This window comes from Rhizophagus irregularis, chromosome 8, assembly GCF_026210795.1.
Source record: "Rhizophagus irregularis chromosome 8, complete sequence".
Taxonomy (NCBI): Eukaryota; Fungi; Glomeromycota; class Glomeromycetes; order Glomerales; family Glomeraceae; genus Rhizophagus; species Rhizophagus irregularis.
Genome location: NC_089436.1, coordinates 2,955,270 through 2,976,403, shown reverse-complemented (window position 1 = coordinate 2,976,403; position 21,134 = coordinate 2,955,270). Strand labels below are relative to the sequence as shown.

General features: G+C 28.4%; 7 protein-coding genes across 7 annotated transcripts; 2 read left to right on the top strand and 5 right to left on the bottom strand.

The window, feature by feature from the left end:
* Positions 1 to 635: 635 nt before the first annotated feature.
* Positions 636 to 2,219, top strand: OCT59_028558 (uncharacterized protein; the record flags this gene model as incomplete). Its single annotated transcript, XM_025325681.1, has 1 exon — positions 636 to 2,219. One exon carries the CDS (start codon positions 636 to 638, stop codon positions 2,217 to 2,219), a length of 1,584 nt encoding a protein of 527 aa, XP_025179958.1.
* Positions 2,220 to 2,785: 566 nt separating this feature from the next.
* OCT59_028557 (uncharacterized protein) lies at positions 2,786 to 3,593 on the bottom strand (the record flags this gene model as incomplete). Its single annotated transcript, XM_066147370.1, has 3 exons — positions 2,786 to 3,015; positions 3,182 to 3,394; positions 3,476 to 3,593. The coding sequence occupies 3 exons, from the start codon at positions 3,591 to 3,593 to the stop codon at positions 2,786 to 2,788; spliced, it is 561 nt and encodes a 186-aa protein (XP_065994083.1).
* A 3,766-nt stretch (positions 3,594 to 7,359) lies between these two features.
* On the top strand, positions 7,360 to 11,157 carry OCT59_028556 (uncharacterized protein; the record flags this gene model as incomplete). Its single annotated transcript, XM_066147369.1, has 5 exons — positions 7,360 to 7,593; positions 7,665 to 7,737; positions 7,809 to 7,981; positions 8,054 to 8,381; positions 8,459 to 11,157. 5 exons carry the CDS (start codon positions 7,360 to 7,362, stop codon positions 11,155 to 11,157), a joined length of 3,507 nt encoding a protein of 1,168 aa, XP_065994082.1.
* Positions 11,158 to 12,720: 1,563 nt separating this feature from the next.
* OCT59_028555 (uncharacterized protein) lies at positions 12,721 to 15,779 on the bottom strand (the record flags this gene model as incomplete). The annotated part of the gene is made up of 14 exons (XM_066147368.1): positions 12,721 to 12,740; positions 12,825 to 12,931; positions 13,052 to 13,156; positions 13,435 to 13,697; positions 13,765 to 13,854; positions 13,926 to 14,036; positions 14,299 to 14,415; positions 14,482 to 14,561; positions 14,651 to 14,735; positions 14,800 to 14,895; positions 14,971 to 15,243; positions 15,321 to 15,398; positions 15,469 to 15,565; positions 15,727 to 15,779. The coding sequence occupies 14 exons, from the start codon at positions 15,777 to 15,779 to the stop codon at positions 12,721 to 12,723; spliced, it is 1,575 nt and encodes a 524-aa protein (XP_065994081.1).
* Positions 15,780 to 17,863: 2,084 nt separating this feature from the next.
* On the bottom strand, positions 17,864 to 18,821 carry OCT59_028554 (uncharacterized protein; the record flags this gene model as incomplete). Its single annotated transcript, XM_066147367.1, has 6 exons — positions 17,864 to 17,903; positions 17,993 to 18,033; positions 18,127 to 18,158; positions 18,237 to 18,260; positions 18,340 to 18,375; positions 18,653 to 18,821. The coding sequence occupies 6 exons, from the start codon at positions 18,819 to 18,821 to the stop codon at positions 17,864 to 17,866; spliced, it is 342 nt and encodes a 113-aa protein (XP_065994080.1).
* Positions 18,822 to 19,022: 201 nt separating this feature from the next.
* Positions 19,023 to 19,433, bottom strand: OCT59_028553 (uncharacterized protein; the record flags this gene model as incomplete). The annotated part of the gene is made up of 1 exon (XM_025330307.2): positions 19,023 to 19,433. The coding sequence occupies one exon, from the start codon at positions 19,431 to 19,433 to the stop codon at positions 19,023 to 19,025; it is 411 nt and encodes a 136-aa protein (XP_025179961.1).
* A 261-nt stretch (positions 19,434 to 19,694) lies between these two features.
* OCT59_028552 (uncharacterized protein) lies at positions 19,695 to 20,734 on the bottom strand (the record flags this gene model as incomplete). The annotated part of the gene is made up of 4 exons (XM_066147366.1): positions 19,695 to 19,880; positions 19,971 to 20,089; positions 20,170 to 20,237; positions 20,721 to 20,734. 4 exons carry the CDS (start codon positions 20,732 to 20,734, stop codon positions 19,695 to 19,697), a joined length of 387 nt encoding a protein of 128 aa, XP_065994079.1.
* Between the last annotated feature and the right edge of the window lie 400 nt (positions 20,735 to 21,134).

Genomic DNA, 21,134 nt, shown 5'->3' with positions numbered 1-21,134 from the left:
CATAATCAGGTTAATTACGAACATATTTTATACATCTGTTGATTATCTCATAATTATATAACACGTATTAAAATAATTTTATTATATATCAACAATATGACTATTATCTAATAGCGTAAATCGAGGAAATTACGAACATGTTTTATACATCTGTTGATCATCTCATAATTATATAACATGTACTAAAATATTTTTTTTATATATCGAAAATATGACTGCTATCTAACAATTATATGTTTATCATATTTATGAAAATTGAAGGTTTCTGTAAAGTACCTGGTTTGCTGTCTTACTGCTTCCAACAGATGAATAGACGGAATCCTGACTTGTTCCAGATGTTCCGGATGTGGCAGATCTGGGGGGTAAAAATAAAACTTTTTCTGGGGGGATGTCCTCTCATATTTTTTCTGAAACATCTGCCACATCTGCCACATCTGGGACAACCCTCTCATTATATCCGTTTTTGCTTCCTTTTCTATTGTTTTCTAGTTATTTGGTATATATATTTGTTCCAGATGTTGTCCCATATTGTGGCGGATATATGGGGATTCCTGAGCCCCGTAGGGGCCATATAGGTACTGTGAGGCCGTGAGGCCGAGGTGGGTGGAGCGGTAGCGAGACCCACATCCAGCCCGATGACTATAATCAAAAATAGTATTTTCGAAGAAGAAGATAATTTGACTTCAATAACAAAACGAAGATTTTGTCTACTAATTGATACAAACAAAAAGAAATGGGAAATTAACAATAAAGGTAAAAGAGTTTATCGATATAACGTAATATGGAAAATATTTGAACTGAATTACGAAGAAAATGAGAGCGAGGAATTGATATTACTAGCGAGCTATGAATGTTATAACGAAAATGAATTTAAAATTATTCTTAAATGTATAATTCTAGGAATTATGACAATTAGTGAGAATAGCGAATTAATTTTGGGAATAAACGAGAAAGTCAATAGACTAATAATTGAATTTATTAACAATTTTAGCAACAGGAAAAAGATAGATAGTGACTATTATTTAGAGCTTTTATTCTTAGAAAATTTTTTAGAAACAAATAACATCGAATTAATCGAAGGTAAAGAGAAAATACAGAGAATTATAAAAGAAAAAAGAGAAGAGATGCAGGAAATGTTAAAGAATAATAAGATAGATAAGATAAAATATAATTTTGAATTGATAGATGAAGGTTTAATTACGAATGAATATAATTTAATTTGGAATAACAAATTAATAACAGGAGGGTTCCGAGTTTGGAGGAAAGCAGTTACATTAGCAATTTGGAAAAATGAAATTTTAAACAGCGAGAGGTTAGAAGATCTATTTATATACAACTATAGAAACGAATTTGACTGGATCACAAGTCTTGAATTTATTAGTAATAGAGTTAAATTTTCGCAAAGACAATGTGGTGATAGAGATACGATAGAACGCTCATACAGAATCAAAAATTTACTTAAAGAACTGCCCACATATAACACTTTATTCAAAAGAAACACGAATAAAATAGATACAGATAAATGTATAAGATGTGGGAAAATCTTCCAGGAAGATTGGGAACACATATGGATATGTGAAGATAACGATATATCAATTGACGAAATCATACGAGAATCACCATATAATTTCAAAAAAGTTTTGGCTAACTCTAATCAAAATGAAGAATTAGAAATTTTAAAAAACTACAACTGTGAATTTATTAATATAATAGAAAGTCCTTCAAATATTTTGTTAAGGAAAAGCAGAAAATGGGAATTATTAAGAGGGATTTATAATAATAAATTCAATGATCTATCTAAAGAGAAAAAAGTTAAAGATCTAATCAAAAAGCTTTGGATGTTCACGTACGACGAGATCAAGAAACGAATATGGATTCCACGATGCGAAGAAATTAAAAGATTAGAAGAAAGAGAACAAATTAAAAAAATAGATCTTAGAAGAAAAAGAGATGTAAACGATAATACAGTAGAAGATGATACTGAAACGGATATAATACCAGGAAAAACTAAAAAAAAACAAAAAACAAAAGAAAATTTAGTTAAAAAAGAAAAAAATACAAATATAAATAGACGGATTAGCTTAGTAACGTTAGACAAGATGAAAGGATTAATCACAGAAGGTATTAATATAGCTAAATCTTGGAATACTTTGCTAACAACTAAAATTTTACGTAATGTATTGTACGATACTTGTACAAGTATTGTACAATATATTTAAATTCTATAATGAATTGTACAATAGTTTTGGATTATAAATTGTCAAGTATATATTAATACACAAGCACTTGTAATTTATATAGCCACAATTATATTTAAATAAATCATCTTACGATTTTAAACAATTTTTTTTTACTTATACATTACACAATATATATTACAATGGGTTGTCATACATATAACCATATAACTACTATATTGTTATTTTTCATTGACAGCTAATAGTAAGTATTTTAACCTGATTAACCACGCACTTTAAGATGATGAATTACTTCTCCTTAATTTGGCTCATTAAGGAGGTTCCTAACATAATGTTAGTGTTTCATTCACTTATCCGCTGGCGGTCAGACTAAAATATTCCTTACTAATAACTTTTCACACACTCTTTCTTACTTTCACACCTATAGTATAAAATTTTTTAATATAATGTTTGATTCATAATTAAATACAAATTTTTATGCACAACATGCAGTAGTAGCATTAAATACCTGTGATTTTTCAAGTATTAAATTATATTACATCGTGAATTACATCATGAAGTACATAGAAAACTGAATATGAGTTACTTCAATGTCTTCTGCCAAATCCTCCACGTCCATATCCATAAATATATCCACATTCACGTTCGTGTTCATGTCCACGTCCATTTCTATAGCTTGTAGAAGCTTCCAGTGCATTAAAATTTATTTCATTTGTGAAATTGGTTTGATTATAGTGAGGAAGTATGAGATCATGTGTGATATAATCAAGTGTCTTGACCTCATTTAAAGCTGAAGCATTTGTAAGAAGTGGTTCATCTACACATTTTAAAATGTTGGTCATACAGTTCTTTTATACGTATAGTATTCTGAATTTTTATTATGTGATGCAGAATCACCAGTAGAAATGATATTGTTAAATGAAGTACTGCGAGATTGTGATTCAGATAATTCATCTCTTAAGTTAATATTAGGTTTGTAATACAAAAGGCATTTTCTGATTTATCAGTTACATTTGAATTTGACTTTTTGATAGGTGATTTGTCCGATTCCTCAAGAGATTCATTATTAAAAGAGGTACTGTTATGAGGAGTATTAATATCCATAATAAATTCATCAAGAGGTGGATCATCAAGTAGATCATTGCGTGCATTATCTGCATCATCAAAACTTTCACCAGACAGGTTGGACGAATTTCCTTTTTTTTTCCTGCTCAGGTTATTAAAGTTAGATCATCATATAAAATCATGGAAAAGAAATTAATAAATTAATATCTTACTGGATTCCTCAATAGTACTGTTTGATATTCTTTGACGTTTATGCATAGTTTTATTTTTACTCGTAGTATTGTTTGTTTTATTACTGTTGTATGATTTTGAATGAGTTATTCTTACCATTGTTAGAAAACAAATGCAAAGTTGTAAAAATAGGGAGTAAAAAAAAAAATAAAATAAAATAATTTTTTAACAAGGCGAATTTTAATAGACTTTATAAATAAAATTATTAAACTAATTTAGACTATTTTTATACCGCAGTCACTTTATTAACAACCAATTGTTATTAATAATATATATAATTGTTAATAAATATAATTAACAAGATCTGTGTGACGTGACCTGCATGATATATTTTATGTAAGATGATGCCAACTGATACTAGTTACTTTAATTTGTATTTATTTATTTCATATATTATATCATTACATATTCGTAAAAAAAAGTAAAAAAAAAAAATAATTAATTATTTCTACACTATTTTCTATTTTTTTTTTTCAGTTTGCAGATCTTTTTTTTAAGCTTTTTTAACTTCTTTTTATTCATTTTAACGAAGCTTATCTATTAATTGGTTATATTTTATTTTTTCAGCAAAAATTTTCCCTTTTCTTTTTTTCCATTTCTCCTATTTCCATTTCTCTATTTCCTTATTATTTCCTATTTTGTACTTGATTTAAAAAAAGGTTGAAAATCACATCATGCAAGATAATGAAATGTTTCTATGTTTCGATTTTTTTTTACAGTTCCTGGATGTGACATTTTGGTAAGTTTGTCAAGATTTATTTTTTTGTTTTATTTTAATGAACGATTTTTAATGGCTTGTTTCTTAATTTTTTTAGATGGTTTGGTTCTATGGATATTTAAACATATAGGAATATGGTGGGAAGATTTTTTTCATAATTATTTATTTTACAATACAAAATGCTTCTATCTATTTTTATTTTTTTCTAGATGGCCAGGCCTTTGAACGCATGAAATTTTAGTAGGAGGACTTAAAATTTTTTTTAGTTGAGGTCTTTGGGACGCATAGTAGTAAAATCAGAAAATATTCTTTTTTAACATTTTGATTTTATGCTTTTTTTAGACACGTAGCATTTGGTAGGAGATTACAAGAATTATTTATTTTAAATTTATTTCTTTAAATGAGACATTTCTAACATTTCAATTTTTTTCATTTTGTAGAGGCCGGTTCTTAAGTTATTTGAACATGTGGAAAATTTGATATGAAGAGTTCTATTCTTTAAGTAAATAATTCTTTTAACGAAATGTTTCTGACATTTCAATTTTTTCATTTTTGTAGATAATCAATTCTTTAAGGTACTTGGATGCATGAAAAATTCTGTGGAGATTTTTATTTTTATTTTTTTAACAAAACGATCAATAATATTTCATTTATTTTGTTTTGCAGATGATTGGTTCCTTGGAATACTCGGATATGTGGAAAAGTCAGTAAGGGAATTGATATAAATAACTCTTTCAAACGAAATAATTCTAACGTTTTACTTTTTCCTTCTTTTTGTGGACGGCCAGTCTTCTGGTATCTGAACGCGTGAGAATTCGGTAAGGAGAACTGAGGGGATTTTTTTTCTTACTTTAAATCAAATAATGAAATGTTTACTGACAGGTTGCTTTTTTTTTAGTTAATATCGGCCATATTTCACATGTATCATGTGATTAAAATTAATAAATATGATGAACAACTTTTTTTTTAACTTTTACCACTGTACCTTTAATTTCAAATCCTTTATCATTTTATCCTATTTCATTTCCTTTTCTCTTAACCTTTCCTTTGTCCTTTCTTTCCCTCTTCCTGTCCTTTTTTCCTGTACTTTCCATTTAAATATTCTTTATATTTAAGTGGTTCTCTCAATCTTCCTGACACTACATTTCAGTAAGTTCATATTTTTTTTTTCTTCAATTGTTTTTATTGAATAGTTTCTTAGTTCTTTTTTTCTTTTTTTTTTAGACAACTAGGTATGCAGTCTTTGGTCTTTAGGCTAATTCATAAGATTTTGGTAGGAATTTTATTTTTCTTTTAAATTATTCTTTTAACGAAACATTTACTAACATTTTGATTTTTACTTTTTTTAGGTGGATTTCTTTAGGACTTGATATTTCCCTACAAGCTTTTTCTTTCTTAACAAAGGTTCAGCAATTAAACATGTGTTTAAAAATTTAGAGTATGTTAAAAATATTGATAACAAGATATTATTTTACGGTATTGTATGTATTTTTATTGAAGTTATAAAAAAAAATAATCCATTTTTTTTAGTACTGAATTATTTTTATTGAAACATAATACTGACATTTCGATTTCCTTTTTTTAGATGGCTTAATTCTTGGACGTGTGGGAATTTGGTAGAAATGGTTATTTTTTAATTATTTTTTTAACAAAACATTTGCTAACATTTTGTTTTTTCTCTTTTTTTAGATGGCTTCTTCTTTGGATATCTTTAGAGATGCAGATTACAGTGTGTTTAATTTTAATGAAATGCTAACCTATAAATGAGATAGATCTTTAGTTCTTTGAATGTTTAGATGCAGAATTTTGGTAAGATATATTTTTTTTTTACTAAGTTATTTACTTTAACAAACAAATACTAACTTTCTTTTTTCTTTTTTTTAGACAATTGGCTTCTTTAGACGCGAACTTTGTAAGTTATTTAACTTTTTTCTTCAAATTTTTTCTTTTAGCGAATAGTCACTAACATTCATCATCTTTTCTTTTCAGTTGGTTGGCTTGAACACATGGAAAATTTGGTGAGAGTGTGAGACTCTGTTCTAATTATGCATTTCAATGAAATATTTTACAACATTTCAATTTCCTCTTTTTTTTAGATGATTCAGGTCTCTAGATGTTTGGGGATTTGGGATTTGGAGATTTGGGTTAAAATCATAGGCTTTCCCACCAGCTGGCAAGGTGTATGAAATTTCTTTAATTCACAAAGAAAGCCTTGCTAAAGTCATCTTTAGCATAGGTCTAGTAATACATTTCCTTAATTGAGCGTGGCTACGAGAGTTTATGATTCTTAAATTGCCTTATTCCTATTCATTACACACATATATATATATTTTATAATTAATTACACAATTTATTTTTATTATTTAAATTTACATTACATGTATAACAAATCGTTTTATAATAAATTTTTAATATTTATCTTACGATCTATTTACAATTTCCATTTTATAATTAATTTTACAACGCTTTTCCACTATATATTTTTGTAATCAATCTTACTACATATCAATAAATTAATATCAAAATTTGTAATAGAAGCATATTGTACAATGTCCCTACAAACCCAATAACAAGTATCTTATCATGGTTTGTACACAATTTATTGTGACAATAATTTTACAATACATTTATAAAATTTTAGGTTGTTAGCAAAGTACAACAATCAAATTAACGAACGATCTAGTTTAGATATAGTTTAGTGATATTTAGATATAGTGTGAAATTTTTAATTTTTACGATAGATTTAGTTATAGTTCGATAAATACTTAGTTATAGGGTTTGAATTTTTCAAGCTCTAGGTGTTTAATTTTAATTATGTAATTTATTTTATAAATTCAAATAATTAATAAACGCGTTACTATTTAAAAAAAAAAAAAAAAAAAAAAAAAATATGGTAAAGATGTTCTATTATGCAATCACCAATTTTTTTAATCTTGTTTCAATAATTTCAAAAAGCGTGCATGAATCATTTATGGTTTATGCGAAAGTTACAGTTATATGGTAAGAAAATGTTACACTGTTGTTGTGCAGATGATCATGTGAATATTTTTGTTACAATCAAAAGAAAAAAAATACACAAAATAAGAAATGATTTACAAGACGCAAATCATTTAAATACCGAACTTTGATAAAGAAAAAAAAAAGAAAATGTCAAAAGATTTCAAAACAAAAGATTTAAATTACTATATTAACTGGTTAGAGAGATCAATTGCCGATGAAAACATCAAATTATATGAATATTCAGACTTCAAAAATATTCAACAGATAGGAAATGGTTCCTACGGAAATGTTTCTCGTGTTAATTGGAAAAACTCCAATCGTTATTTCGCTTTAAAATCTTTTGTTAATGACAAACAAACTCTTAAAGAAGTTTTAAAAGAGGTATATGTTGTATACAATAAATATTTTTAAAAAACTTTTATTGGATAATAACTAAGATCAATTTTATATAGTTAAAATTACACCGAAATATTGATTATCATGAAAATATTATACGGTTATATGGAATCACAAAGATGGAATTCGGTAGGTATTAAATATATTATATATTACGTAATAAACCGTTTCCTTCTATTAAAATTTTTTTTTTTATTTAGACGTAAACCAAAAGTATTCTTTCGTTTTGGAATACGCTGATAGCGGCACATTAAATACTTATTTAAACGAGTATTTTAGTGAACTTGATTGGAATGACAAATATCACTTAGCGTCGCAGCTGGCTAGTGCTATAGAATTTTTACATGAAGAAGATATTATTCATCGTGACTTGGTAATAATTTTTTTCTTATTTAAACTTGTTTACTATGACATAGACTTTAATTTTTTTTTTATGTAATTAAAGCATGGAAACAATATACTCATACATCAGAAAAATATTAAAGTAGCAGACTTCGGTTTATCAAAAAAAATTGTTGAAGCGTCGTCAGCATCAAAAGTACTTGGCGTAATACCTTATGTGGACCCAAAAAGTTTCGACGATAAAGAAAAATATAAATTAAATAAAAAATCTGATGTATATAGTATCGGAGTTTTATTATGGCAAATTTCAAGTGGACATAAACCTTTTCGTGAAGTTAATTATGGCCCAAGTTTAATGTTGTCTATATTAAATGGTAAAAGAGAAGAGATTATTAATGGAACTCCCGTTGAATATTGTAACTTATATACAGGTAATAATTATATAATATAATTTAGTACTAGTATGTCAATATATCGTGAATATTAATTTTATTTACTGATTCATTAGAATGTTGGAAACATGAACCAAATGAGCGCCCAAATATGCGAGAAATTTTTTTAACACTTAAAGCAACTGTTTCTTCCGAAATAATTATTTGTAACTTCAATGAATACAAAAAAAATTCTTTTTCATTGGAAAAATATAAATCAAATTCAGAATCAAGCAAGGTAATCATGGATATAAACAAAGATCTAAATATTGATAATAGTTTAATATTAAATACTATATCAAATCTAAATACTATGTCATATATTGCATCATTAAATATTAATACATGTGAAAGTAGGACAAATTCACAAAATCAATTACATAGCTCATCAATTTCATCAGATCAATCTTCCCTATCATCAGTTAATCTAATTGAGTCAATACATGGAGTGTTTGCCGATAAGTTAATTAGTTATATAATTAAAAAACATGATAGAGGTACTACATTTGATCAAGCTAAACAATTAATAATTAAACATATGTTACAAATAAATCAAGCTACGGATCAACTTATAAAATGGTTATTAAATAATCGGGATAAAACACAATATATTTGGTTTCTTGGATTATTTTATTATTATAATATTGGTGTAGGAGAAAATGTCATTAAAGCATTTGAATTGTTTTCAAAAGCAGCAAATGCTAATTATCCAATTGCACAAGTATATCTTGCTAAATGCTATTATGATGGATATGGGACTGAAAAAGATAAAAAGTTGGCATTTCATTGGTATCGAAAATCTGTGGAAAATGGAAGTATTATTGGGAAATTTTATTTAGGCAATTGTTATGAATATGGTATTGGAATTACTCAAAATGTAAAAGAATCATTTTACTGGTATAATTCAGCAACCAAAAATGGAAATACCACTGCAAAACTTTATCTTGCACATTGTTATAGATTAGGAATAGGAGTTGAAAAAAATGAGACTATAGCATTTAAAAATTATGAAAGCTTAGCTAAGCATGAAATTGCTGATGCTCAATTATATGTTGGCAATTGTTTTTATAAAGGAATTGGAACAAAGATAGATAAGATACAAGCAAAATGTTGGTATGAAAAAGCAACAAAAAATGGAAGTATAATAGCAAAAAAAAATCTCAAGAACTATTACAATAAAAAAGTAGAAATTAAAATAGACAGTTCTAAAAAAACTAAATTTTATAAAATATTATTTCACAAAAGTTTAAGTCAACTTGGTTTTTATTATGTTGGAAAGTTATTATTAAAATCAAATTATGAAAGGTCATTCTATTACTTCCAAAAAGCAGCAGAAAATGGAAGCAAAATAGCACAATATAATTTGGGCAATTGTTATATAGATGGAATAGGAGTGGAAAAAAATGAAAAGAAGGCATTTGAATATTATAAAATAGCAGCAGAAAAAGGAGATGTAAATGCTCAATATCAACTTGGATATTGTTATGACGAAGGTATTGGAACAGAAATCAACAAAACAAAAGCATTTGAATATTATAAAATAGCAGCAGAAAAAGGAAATAATTTAGCACAAAATAATTTAGGAGTATTATATATGTGTGGGGAAGGTACAGAAATAAATTTAGAAATTGCTATTTACTGGTATAATAAGGCAGCAGAAAATGGAAATATGGCAGCACAAAATAATTTAGGAGTATCATATGAGCGTGATGAAGGTACAGAAATGAATTTAGAAATTGCTATTTACTGGTATAATAAGGCAGCAGAAAATGGAAGTATGGAAGCACAATATAATTTAGGTATTAATTATAAAGAAGGAATAGGAGTGGAAAAAAATGAAAAGAAGGCATTTGAATATTATAAAATAGCAGCAGAAAAAGGAGATGTAGATGCTCAATATCAACTTGGATATTGTTATGATGAAGGTATTGGAACAGAAATCAACAAAACAAAAGCATTTGAATTATATAAAATAGCAGCTGAAAAAGAGTATGTTCTTGCACAAACTAACCTTGGTTATTTATATGAATGTGGTAAAGGAATTGAGAAAGATTTAGAAAAAGCTATTGATTGGTATAACAAAGCAGCAGAGGGTGGATGTAAAACAGCATTATATAATTTAGGTGAATGTTATGAATTAGGAAATGGTGTGAATAAAGATCTAATTAAAGCATTTGAATATTTTAAGAAATCAGCCGAAGATGGAGATGAGGAATCTAAATTTTACCTTGGATATTGCTATATAAATGGTATTGGAACTGAAGTTGATAGAGAAAAAGGGTTTGAATTATATAATAAGGCAGCTGGCAGTAACTTCAAAGATAATTTTGAAGAAATGGCAAATGATTTAGATAAGGTTAATTATTGGTATCACAAAGCTGCAGAAGATGACAATAAACTTACATTATATAAATTAGGCGAACTATATGAATTGGGTAAAGGTGTTTTGGAAAATAAAGTTAGAGCATTTGAGTTTTATAGAAAATCAGCTGATCAAGGATTTATTGACGCTCAATATAAACTTGGACAGTCTTATGAAAAAGGAATTGGAACTGATATTGATAAAGTAAAGGCATTTGAGATATATAAAATAGCAGCAGAAGGAGGAAACATTGATGCGCAAATAAGTCTTGCATACTTATATGAACAAGGTGAAGGGACTGAACAAAATGTAGAAATCGCTATTTATTGGTATAAAAAGGTTGTAGAATCAGGATGTTTAGATGTTCAAGAGAATTTAGATGTTCTTTTAAATCAACAAGAAATTAAAAATTAATCCTATTTATCTATTTGACTTGAATTAGTCCCAACATATTAAATACCAGGTAAACTTTGTTGCCACCAATTTTAACTATTTTAAACTCATACATATACGTGTCAAGGAGTTTGTTTTATGATAGATTTAACATTTTTAGATATCATAATATTATATATTATTTTATATTATCGACAAATGAATTAAAAATTAATTTTAAGGAATTGATTTTGTTGTAATTTAAATTCTCTGGAAAAGATGCAATAGAGTTTTTTTTTTTATTAAATTAATAAACTATTGAATATTGATTATAATTTGATCCTATAAATATATTTATTATATGTCTTATTTTACATGGCTAACAAATATTGCACATTTTAAATAAATATGATTAAAAAAATAAATAATGTAATAATTGAAATCAAAATTATATGAAATATGTGTGTATATGTCAAAATCAGCACAATCAGTAAAAAGGTAAGGATTTGAGATAGAGATGTTGGTCAACCTCTGATACTTCAAATGACATTCCAATCAGTCATATACGCTAAAGCATCAAGGTGGGATATATCAATATTATTCCACATCGTACACCTACTACTAAGGGTGACATACACTTGTCCAGGTGCTTTATATTTCCATCCAAAGTTAGGCAGACCCTTGGCAAGATCAATCCTTGTATTTGTGTACAGTGAGGGCAAAGCAGTTTTGCAAACTGAAGGGAACTGAGTATGACGGCAATTAAATCCATTGAGCTTCAAAATAGTGGGTGTGCTTGTATATGTCCACATCAACTATGGATCCTTCCACAGAGAAAGTAACTTATGTACATTCATTTTGAGGGTCCACATCTGTGATCACACCAATCATCCCATTGCATATGCCTTGAGCCATAAGCGAGTTGTTCGGATGCATGCATGACAATTAGTTATCAACATTTCTGACTATCTTGGTAGTTAGTCCCATAATTATGACATTTAAACCAATCATGGGCATATCATCAAACCCCATATTATCAATCAACTTGATGGGCATTGCATTAACCTTTGATGTTTATAATTTATAAGAAAAAAAAACATTAATCAATCAACAATTTTTATTGACCGTGAAATGAAGGACACACGCAAAATGATACATACACTATACCAACTGGTACAAGCAATGAACTTTTCTTTTAAGAAAATCACATGGCCATTAGCCCTATAAAAAAAAAATGTCCGGTTTTTGATTAGAAATTGTCTGTCTACATTTTCCGGACAAAAACAGGATCTACAAACGTCCAGAATATTGCAATATTCCGGACGTTCATAAATAAGGAATTCGTCCGGTTTCTGTCACGGATATGTCCATCATTTGCCCAATTTTGACAAACGGATTTCGTCCGGTTTTTATCAATATTATTTGTATCGTACGGTCTTACTTTTATCAATATTATTTGTATTATACGGTCTTATTTTTATGTATCGTATGGTCTTACTTTTATCAATATTATTTATTAAAAAAAAATCAGACTATGTAGAATTTATAAGACAATATCTAACTTTATTTATAGGATTATAAATGAGAACTAGTGAAATTAGTTATCTAATACTGCCATTTCACTGCTGTATATAATAAATAAAAAAATATATATATTAATCGAATATTATGCTATTATAATAATAAACATTTTGTAAAATTTTACTTACCGGCTTGTTCTTTGGCGGCTAACCTAGCAGATTTTCTTTTTGGATGATTACCATCAGGCTCACAAAAATTCTTTGATGATTGCTGTTCAGATTCAGTGAATCTGAATCTTTTTTTGTTTTTTAATAATTATTTATTGCAATATACTGCTGAATATAATAAATAAAAAAATATATATATTAATCGAATATTATGCTATTATAATAATAAACATTTTGTAAAATTTTACTTACCGGCTTGTTCTTTGGCGGCTAACCTAGCAGATTTTCTTTTTGGATGATTACCATCAGGCTCACAAAAATACTTTGATGATTGCTGTTCAGATTCAGTGAATCTGAATCTTTTTTTGTTTTTTAATGGGGGCTGTTCTGAGGGTTGTTTTGCGGATTGTTTCACAGGTTTTTTCGCAAGTTGTTCCACAGGTTTCTCCACCAATTTTTTCACGTGTTTTTCAAGTTGTCCCGGGAGTTATTTCATGGGCTTTTTCACAGGTTGTTTGGGTTGTTCAGGTTGTTCCAGGGGTCATTTCGTTGGCTTTTTTGCAGATTTTTTCACAGGTTGTTCAGGTTGTTCCAGGGGTCGTTTCGTTGGCTTTTTTGCAGATTTTCTTACAAATTGTTCTGGGGTTTTTCTATTGATTTCTTCACACATTTTTCCACAGATCTTTTCACAGGTTGTTCAGGCTGTTTCAGGGGTTTTTTCGCAGGTCTTTTTATTGGATTATACAAGTTGGCTGATGACTCAAACTCAACTCCCGATTCCAAGACTTCTGAGACTTCTGATTCCGAGACTTCTGATTCCTGATATGAATTATAAGATTCCTCTTCAATTGGATTATGACTTAGTGGTTTTAAATATTGTGCACGTGTACTAGACTAGTAAAAAATCAATAGATTTAAACATATATATTAATAATACTTATAATGAATTCAATTAAATTACCTCTCCACCTTCTGGGCCATATTTAAATTGTTGTTCATAAAAATCAGAATCAGAATCAGAGTCTCTAGGCATAAAATCTTCAGCAGAAACCTATTAAAAGCAATAAACAAAATAGTTACAATAATGAACTGAATGAAATTAAAGGCTATGTTAAACATTACCTTATTGTTGACTATTTTTTGAACATATTCAGACTGTTTAAATATTTCACCTTCATTTTCTTTTAATTTTTTTTCTGTCCTTTTGTCTTTAAGCAAGTCTTTAACAGAATTCTATATATTAAAATAATAAACCAAATGGTTTAAATAATAAACCAAATGAAATTAAAGATTGTGTAATATTAAAACTTTTTTTTTTTTAATGAAAAGACGTCGGGTTCGACGTTTTTAATTAAAAAAAACTTTATTATTTTTTTTTTTTAATGAAAAGACGTCGGGTTCGACGTTTTTAATTAAAAAAAAACTTTATTATTTTTTTTTTTAATGAAAAGACATTGGTTAATTAAAAAAAATCTTTTTTTATTTTTTTTATTACCTTATTGCTGGACATTTTTTGTTGAGCATATTCAGATTGTGTTAATATTTCGTCGTCATTTTCTTTATTTGATTCTTTTTCTGGCCTTTTATTTTCAGGCAAGTCTTTAGCAAAAACCTATTAAAATAATAAAACAAATTGTTGAATAATGACCAAACAAATTAAAAGATTGAATTAACTAACTTTATTGGATGCTTTTTGTTGAGTACGTTCAAACTGCCGATTTTCTCGTCTTTTCTTTTTTGCTGAACTATGATATTCTCCTGAAACAACAAAATATGTTTTTGATTATCAAGTCAAGCTAAAAAATTCAAAAAAATATATATTCTTTTTTTGTGGAACATTTACTTACGTCTATTATTGATAATTCCACGTGCCATTTCTTTAATAGCCCAATTGTTTGCAGTTTTTGGAAAGGAAGGGTTTTTTGCTTTGAACTAATAATTGATTATTATAAATAAATAAACCTTAACACACTCCAACTTGAATTCTGTTTATCACCTTATTGATTAATCGCAGAACTTGTTTTGTATCCTGCTTTTTCCAAGTAGAATTTAGATCTAATAATCCAGCTTTAATAAGATCACGGAGATTTCCCTAGATAATAGGATTATTAATATAAGTAATATGGTATGAAATAGGTTAATATAAAGATCAACAATTTTCACTAACCCGATATGCTTTATATACTGGTGTTGGTAAATTTAATGCTCCACAAACTTTTTTTGACTGATTTTTTGGCGGTTTCATTATAACAGTATTATCAATTTTAGCTGACTGAGAAATTTTTAATGATTCTAAATCATTTAAATTATGAGTCAAATGATCTTGTAATGACGGCAATTGAGGTTGAGAATATGTTTGCGATGCTGGTCTTTGTGGAGATATTTGGGGTTGAGATTTTGAGTGAGTGTGTGAAGATAATGAGGATCTAGATAAAGGAGCCTGCCATTGATATTTAAAATTATTATTAAAAGTTAAATAAAAAAATTAAGTATTTGGTAATATCTAAATATAATTACACTTTCTAATTGAGACATTGAATCCAACGAGATTAATGAAGTTCTTCTAGATAAAGGATTCATTGTGTTTGTCAAGTCCTTTATAATAATAAAATTAGTGAAAATTATTGTGATATTTAAAATTATTTTTCAAATGCAAATATCATACATTTTGTTCATGCAAATTCTTTTGCAATAATTGCAGCTCATTTTGTAAGTCTAATATTCTTGAAGCTATAGATGTCTGCACCTCTATTAATAGAAAACTATTTACAATTCATAGTTAGATAACAGTTAGATAACAGTTAGATAACTCTTATAGTTACAAATAAGAAAATATCTACCCTGACTAAAAGTTTCTGCAATTGGTATTATTGGTAATTTTGTAATGGCTAATTGTCTAGGCTCTTCTTCGGTTCGCATTTACCTGACTAAAGGTTGTTCAGCTTTTCCTTTAATATTTCCACTTCGTTTTTTCATTGTTTTGAGCATTAAAATAAACAGCTAAACAGGTAAAAGTAAAGCCTGAGAGAAACAATATAACGCGAGACTTATAGATTTATAAAAACAAAGTCATGTTACTGCATGTTATGCACGTTATGTGTCAAAAACGTAAAAAATAAATTATCTGATGAGAAAAAAAATCATGTAACAGACAAGTAAATAAATTATTCATTATTTATAATCGGAGATTGAGAATGGTATTACAAACAAATAAATTGTTGATCACAAATCATATCATATATCATGACACGTATCATGATTTACTAAATAAAGCACAAAGAAAAATATCAAATGTAAATTTTTATGCTATCAGTACTTATCAGCTTGTTAGGCTCCTTGTCAGGATTCAGGAAACTATTAGCAGTAGTATTTCATAATTCATAAACAAAAAATTTCAGTTATGCGATACGCGATTGTTCTTTAATATAATTACAGTATGACGTAATATGATACATATCTTTTCTGATTTGGTAAAGATCAATCTTTGATTTAATAAAATACCAGTTTCATATTTTGGACTTTTTAACAGTGGATATAAAAACTTATCCCCATTTGAGATTGATAAATCTTTCGATCTTTTTTTAAAAAAAAACATTTTTTTCTTTTTTCATTTTTTTTAAGCCGGTGGAAAAGAAAAGGCGAAAAAAAATAATTTTTTAAAGAAAAGTTTTAAATACTACCAGAATATGGACAAATATAATTGGAATAAGAATACCACTTTGAAGCCAAAATCTCAATTAGGTGGGAGTTGAGCGTTGAGAGCAGAATTTAAGGAACATTAGTATAATTTTACTAATGTTCCTTTTGATTTCTTTTTATTTTGTAGGTAACTTACCAGACGCCTTGGATATTTGACTTCAGAACTTGAGATCGGTTTCAATGGAAGGTGGGAACCAGGGAGTGATTTAGGGAATGTTAATAAACTTTATTAGCATTTCTTCTGTCTTTTTTTCTTTTGTATGTACCTACTTGAACGTCTGAACAAAGATATTGTCTTTGGATTCTGAATGAAAGGTAGGCACTGGGAATTGGGAGTTAGGGGATGTTAGTAGGACCTTTACTAACGTTTCTTTCATTTTTTTAACCGTAGATACCTCCTACCTGAACACTTTGAAAGGTACAGGTTAGAGCAACATTGCTTGGAGAACTTGGGTATGTTGCTATAGAAGATTTGATTGGGATTTTACTTAAAGAAACATTTTAACATTTCATTTTTCTTTTTGTAGAGAACCAATATGCACCGGTCGAATGATGGAATATCGGGTCAGGAGATATCATGGCAATATTGGTTGTTTTGGACTATGTCATTTTGAACTGGCAAGTAAGGTTGCTGGGCGAAACCTAGAGGTTTAGCCAGCTGACATATGAGAAACTAATTGAAACGTTTCTCAAAAACTAAAAAAAAATGAAAATTGTGAAACTTGCAAAAACTGCGAAATGTTTTGCAGTTTTTTTAATATAATACAAGGTCGCATATTAAAAAAATGTGCGCATTGCTAAATTTTTAAAATTCTTATTATCTTATTATTGATTTTATACATGCGCAAAATGTTAAATTTAATTATTATTAATAAATTTCACAGATCAAATGATATGATATATCAGCAATATAGTTTAATAGTATTACACAGGTCAAATGTTGGCAAATCAACATCCAATCGGATGCCAATAGTCATCCTTATTTGGCGCTGATCGGATGCCGGTTGGGAGAATATTGATGGTCAAATCAGAACATAACCAATTATAATATTAAAAAATAAATAACTGATTTGTCAAATTGATTATCAGTATCTCCGATTGCTATTAATTTTTTAGTTTATATATTATAGAACCTTCCAATTGTAATTAATTGTTTAATAGAAATGTACCGATTATTTGAATTGATTACAAATATTATATTTATTATCAATAATTTAAAATACAATTTATCAATAAACTAATTTACTAATTTGATAAATCCTAAAATTACCCATATGTATATACTATCTATCCAATAAAACCTACTGAAACATACAAAAGAAAGAAATACATTAGTATTATTTACTAATATTATTTCCAATTTAAACCATCTCCACTTCTTTTCTGGCCGTTTTATAGGTCCTACAATAAAAAAAAAAGAAAGCAGAATGTTAATAAAGCTTACTAGTGTTCAATTTAAAAAAAACTCCCCTCCTACTTTTAATAAATACCTTTCAGGGAGTTTCTTTGGTTCCGAAGTGTTCTGAAGGTCCTATAATAAAAAATTTTTTTAAATAAGAAAAATGGCGTTAGTATAATTTCATAATGCCATTAACATCACCATACCCACCAAAAAGACACTTACCATTCCAAGAGAGACTACTCCAAGACGCTGACCTACAAAAGAAAAAAGTCCAAAGTGCCGTTCAACGTCGAGAAATAAGTAGTCTAACGCCAAAAAATCTGAATACCTACAAAAAAAAAGAAAGAAACTGATACCTACAAAAAAAGTAAAAACTAATAAAAAAATTAAAGAAAATATGTAAGTTTTGAAGTTTTAAATCAAAACTTATTATACCGGCAATCCAAATTCCAAAGCTGAAGAAACTGATACCTACAAAAAAAAAGAGAAGAATTTATTTATTTATTTTTTTTTTTGTAAACACATTTTTATTTTATTCGTAAAATGTAGATCACCATAATACTTGTTAAAAAAAACTAAAAATACATTGAAATTTAGTACAAAAAAACAATTTCTATACTAAATCTCTCCATACCAAAACTTCACATTTCAAGCGAAGTAACGACTAACGTAACCAAAGTGCTATTTACTATATGAAAAAAAAAAAACTCTCATAATTATACCTGCGACTAATATCTTCTTCCTCTACCTCTACCTCTAGCTCTTCTACCTCTAAGATTTCTCGACTTCGATTTACCTCTACTTCTAAATGTTTTCCGCTCTTCCCTGCCTTCTTCATCCTCCACTTTACTTCTATCCCCTTGCTTACCGATAATTCGCTTCTTACCTTCTTTTACACAATCTTCCTTGTCAAGCATGAAGCGTTAACGGTATTATATTCGTGTATTTCTACTGGAGTGACTTGCTTTATACTTTTCTTTTCCTCCGATTTATTCATAACTTTTAGTTCATTAAACTCGAAAAAGTCCATCCATTCTTTCATTTCTTTATCCTCTACCGTAAAATCCAATTTTGGTGTCGTGTTGTGGACCATCGGTTGGTTTTCTGGGCTTTTTTCTTTATCCATCTCTGAAGTTTTTAACTATCTCTACCACTTGTTCCGGGAAAGCGTACTCTTTTATTGGGTTCGATACGAATTGTGGAAAACTTTCATCCAACACATTTTGTCTAAACTTATTTATCGTATCTACTACCTTTTTCGTGTCTTTCACGTCTACAGTCCCTAGCGTTACATTCTCTTTCAACTTTTGAGTTGAAGATCTACTTCTGTGTTTGCTCGATGGACGAGAGCTTACGAGAGCACTTCCAGTTCCCCCTTCCGAGAGTTCCAAATTTGCACCGTTAAGACCCTTTCCATGAATAGTCCAGCCGTGGTCTTTATCCTTCTCCATCCAAAGTGATTGCTGCGTCCAGTTGAGTTTTGTCTTTGAAATATACCAACTTTTTTCCAAAACGCACCAGTTTTCCATACTTGAAAGTATAATTATATTTAGCCACGTCTTGGAAGTAACTCGTATGAATTACCTTGTAAAAAAGAGAAGAATTTAAAAAAAAAAAATACAAATAAAAATGTAAGTTTCTAATCAAAACTCACCAAATCCAAGATCTAAAGCTGCCCCTTCACAACTTAATTCTACCCGCTCATCCTAAAATACAACTTAATGCTCTCTAAAGATTGTATGCTCAAAGATACAAGAAGTATTTTTTTGCAAAAAGAAGCGCTTGATCTTTCATTCTGGTAAGGGCAAATCAAAACCGCTCTCTTGTGTAGGGATATGATATCGTGAAGTTTGTGTGTCCCTTGGTGGATCATTGTATATCTCTACATTATCGGAAGTAGACGTTGTATCTTCAATGACTATCAAAGATCTCTTATTTGATTCATTTATCGAACGTTTAGCATTGCGATCGATTCCCTTCGAAACTTCCCATTGTATTGTTAAATCGCACCGTAGCAGCAAAATAAGGACTCAAAGGCTGTGGAGGTAGAGACGGTGAAGCTTGACCTTGGAGAGGAGTGATCCAGGATAACCAGCACCATAATCAGGACAGAATTGGGAATATTGTGGATGCATTCCATATTGATCATACACGGCAAAAGCGTTAGAATCACTAACATCATAACCTGCATCATAAGGAACCGATACCAAAAAGAGTAATATTTTTTTTTTAAAAAAAAAGGGTAAGTTTTGATTCAAAATTTACCGATCCAAATCCAAAGGAAGAAAAAAAATACACCCCTGCCTCGAAAAGCCCAAAGAAAAGGCTGACATCTAAAAAAAGAAAAAAAATCAAATTTTTTTTAAATAAAAAATTAAAAAAAAGTTTCTGATCCAAAAAGCCGATATCTACAAAAAAGAAGAAAAAAAAAAGTTTAAACTTTTTAAAGCTTCTAAAAGATTATCATTCGGCACACAAACCATAATTGACTAGTCCGATCAGCCGATTCTTCGTGACCGAATTTTTTTTTTTTTTTTGTGATTGATTATATACAATATAAATAAAGAAACAAAAGCTACATCTTAAAATGGTAAGGTTAAAACTCAGAAATGGGCAGTACCGCCTGTATGACACAAATTTCTTATATACCCCTATCCGCATTTTTTATTTTTCATAAAAAATTTTTTTTCTGAACCTAGCTGGAAAGACCTTTAATAAGGTACTGGAGGAAATAAAAGCAAAAGAGTTACAATATAGAAAAAAAGCTTTACAACAGTAACAAGAAGAATTAAAAAAAAAGAAATAGTTAGTTTTACTTTGGATTTTGCATTTTGGTTATCTTAAACTGAATTTATTTATATATATATATATATATTTTTTTTTCTTTGTTTTATATATTATTTATTTCGGTTAATAAAACAAATACCAAGAAAGTTATAGGTGCTACCGGACTAGGGACGAATGGAAACACCACTTTTGGAGCCAGAATCTCATGAATTAGGTGAGAATTAGGCGCGAGAAGCTGAATGTTAGGAAATTTATTAACGTTCCTTTTTTTTATTTGTAGGTACCTATCTGGACGTCTTGGATAATAAATAGAGAACGGATCAGATTCAATGGAAGGTAAAAATTAAAAAAATGGGGATTTAAGGAACATTAGTGAACTTTACTAACGTTTCTTGTTTTCTCTTTTGTAGATTTCAGTTTCGCATTTGGACGATTCAGAAATG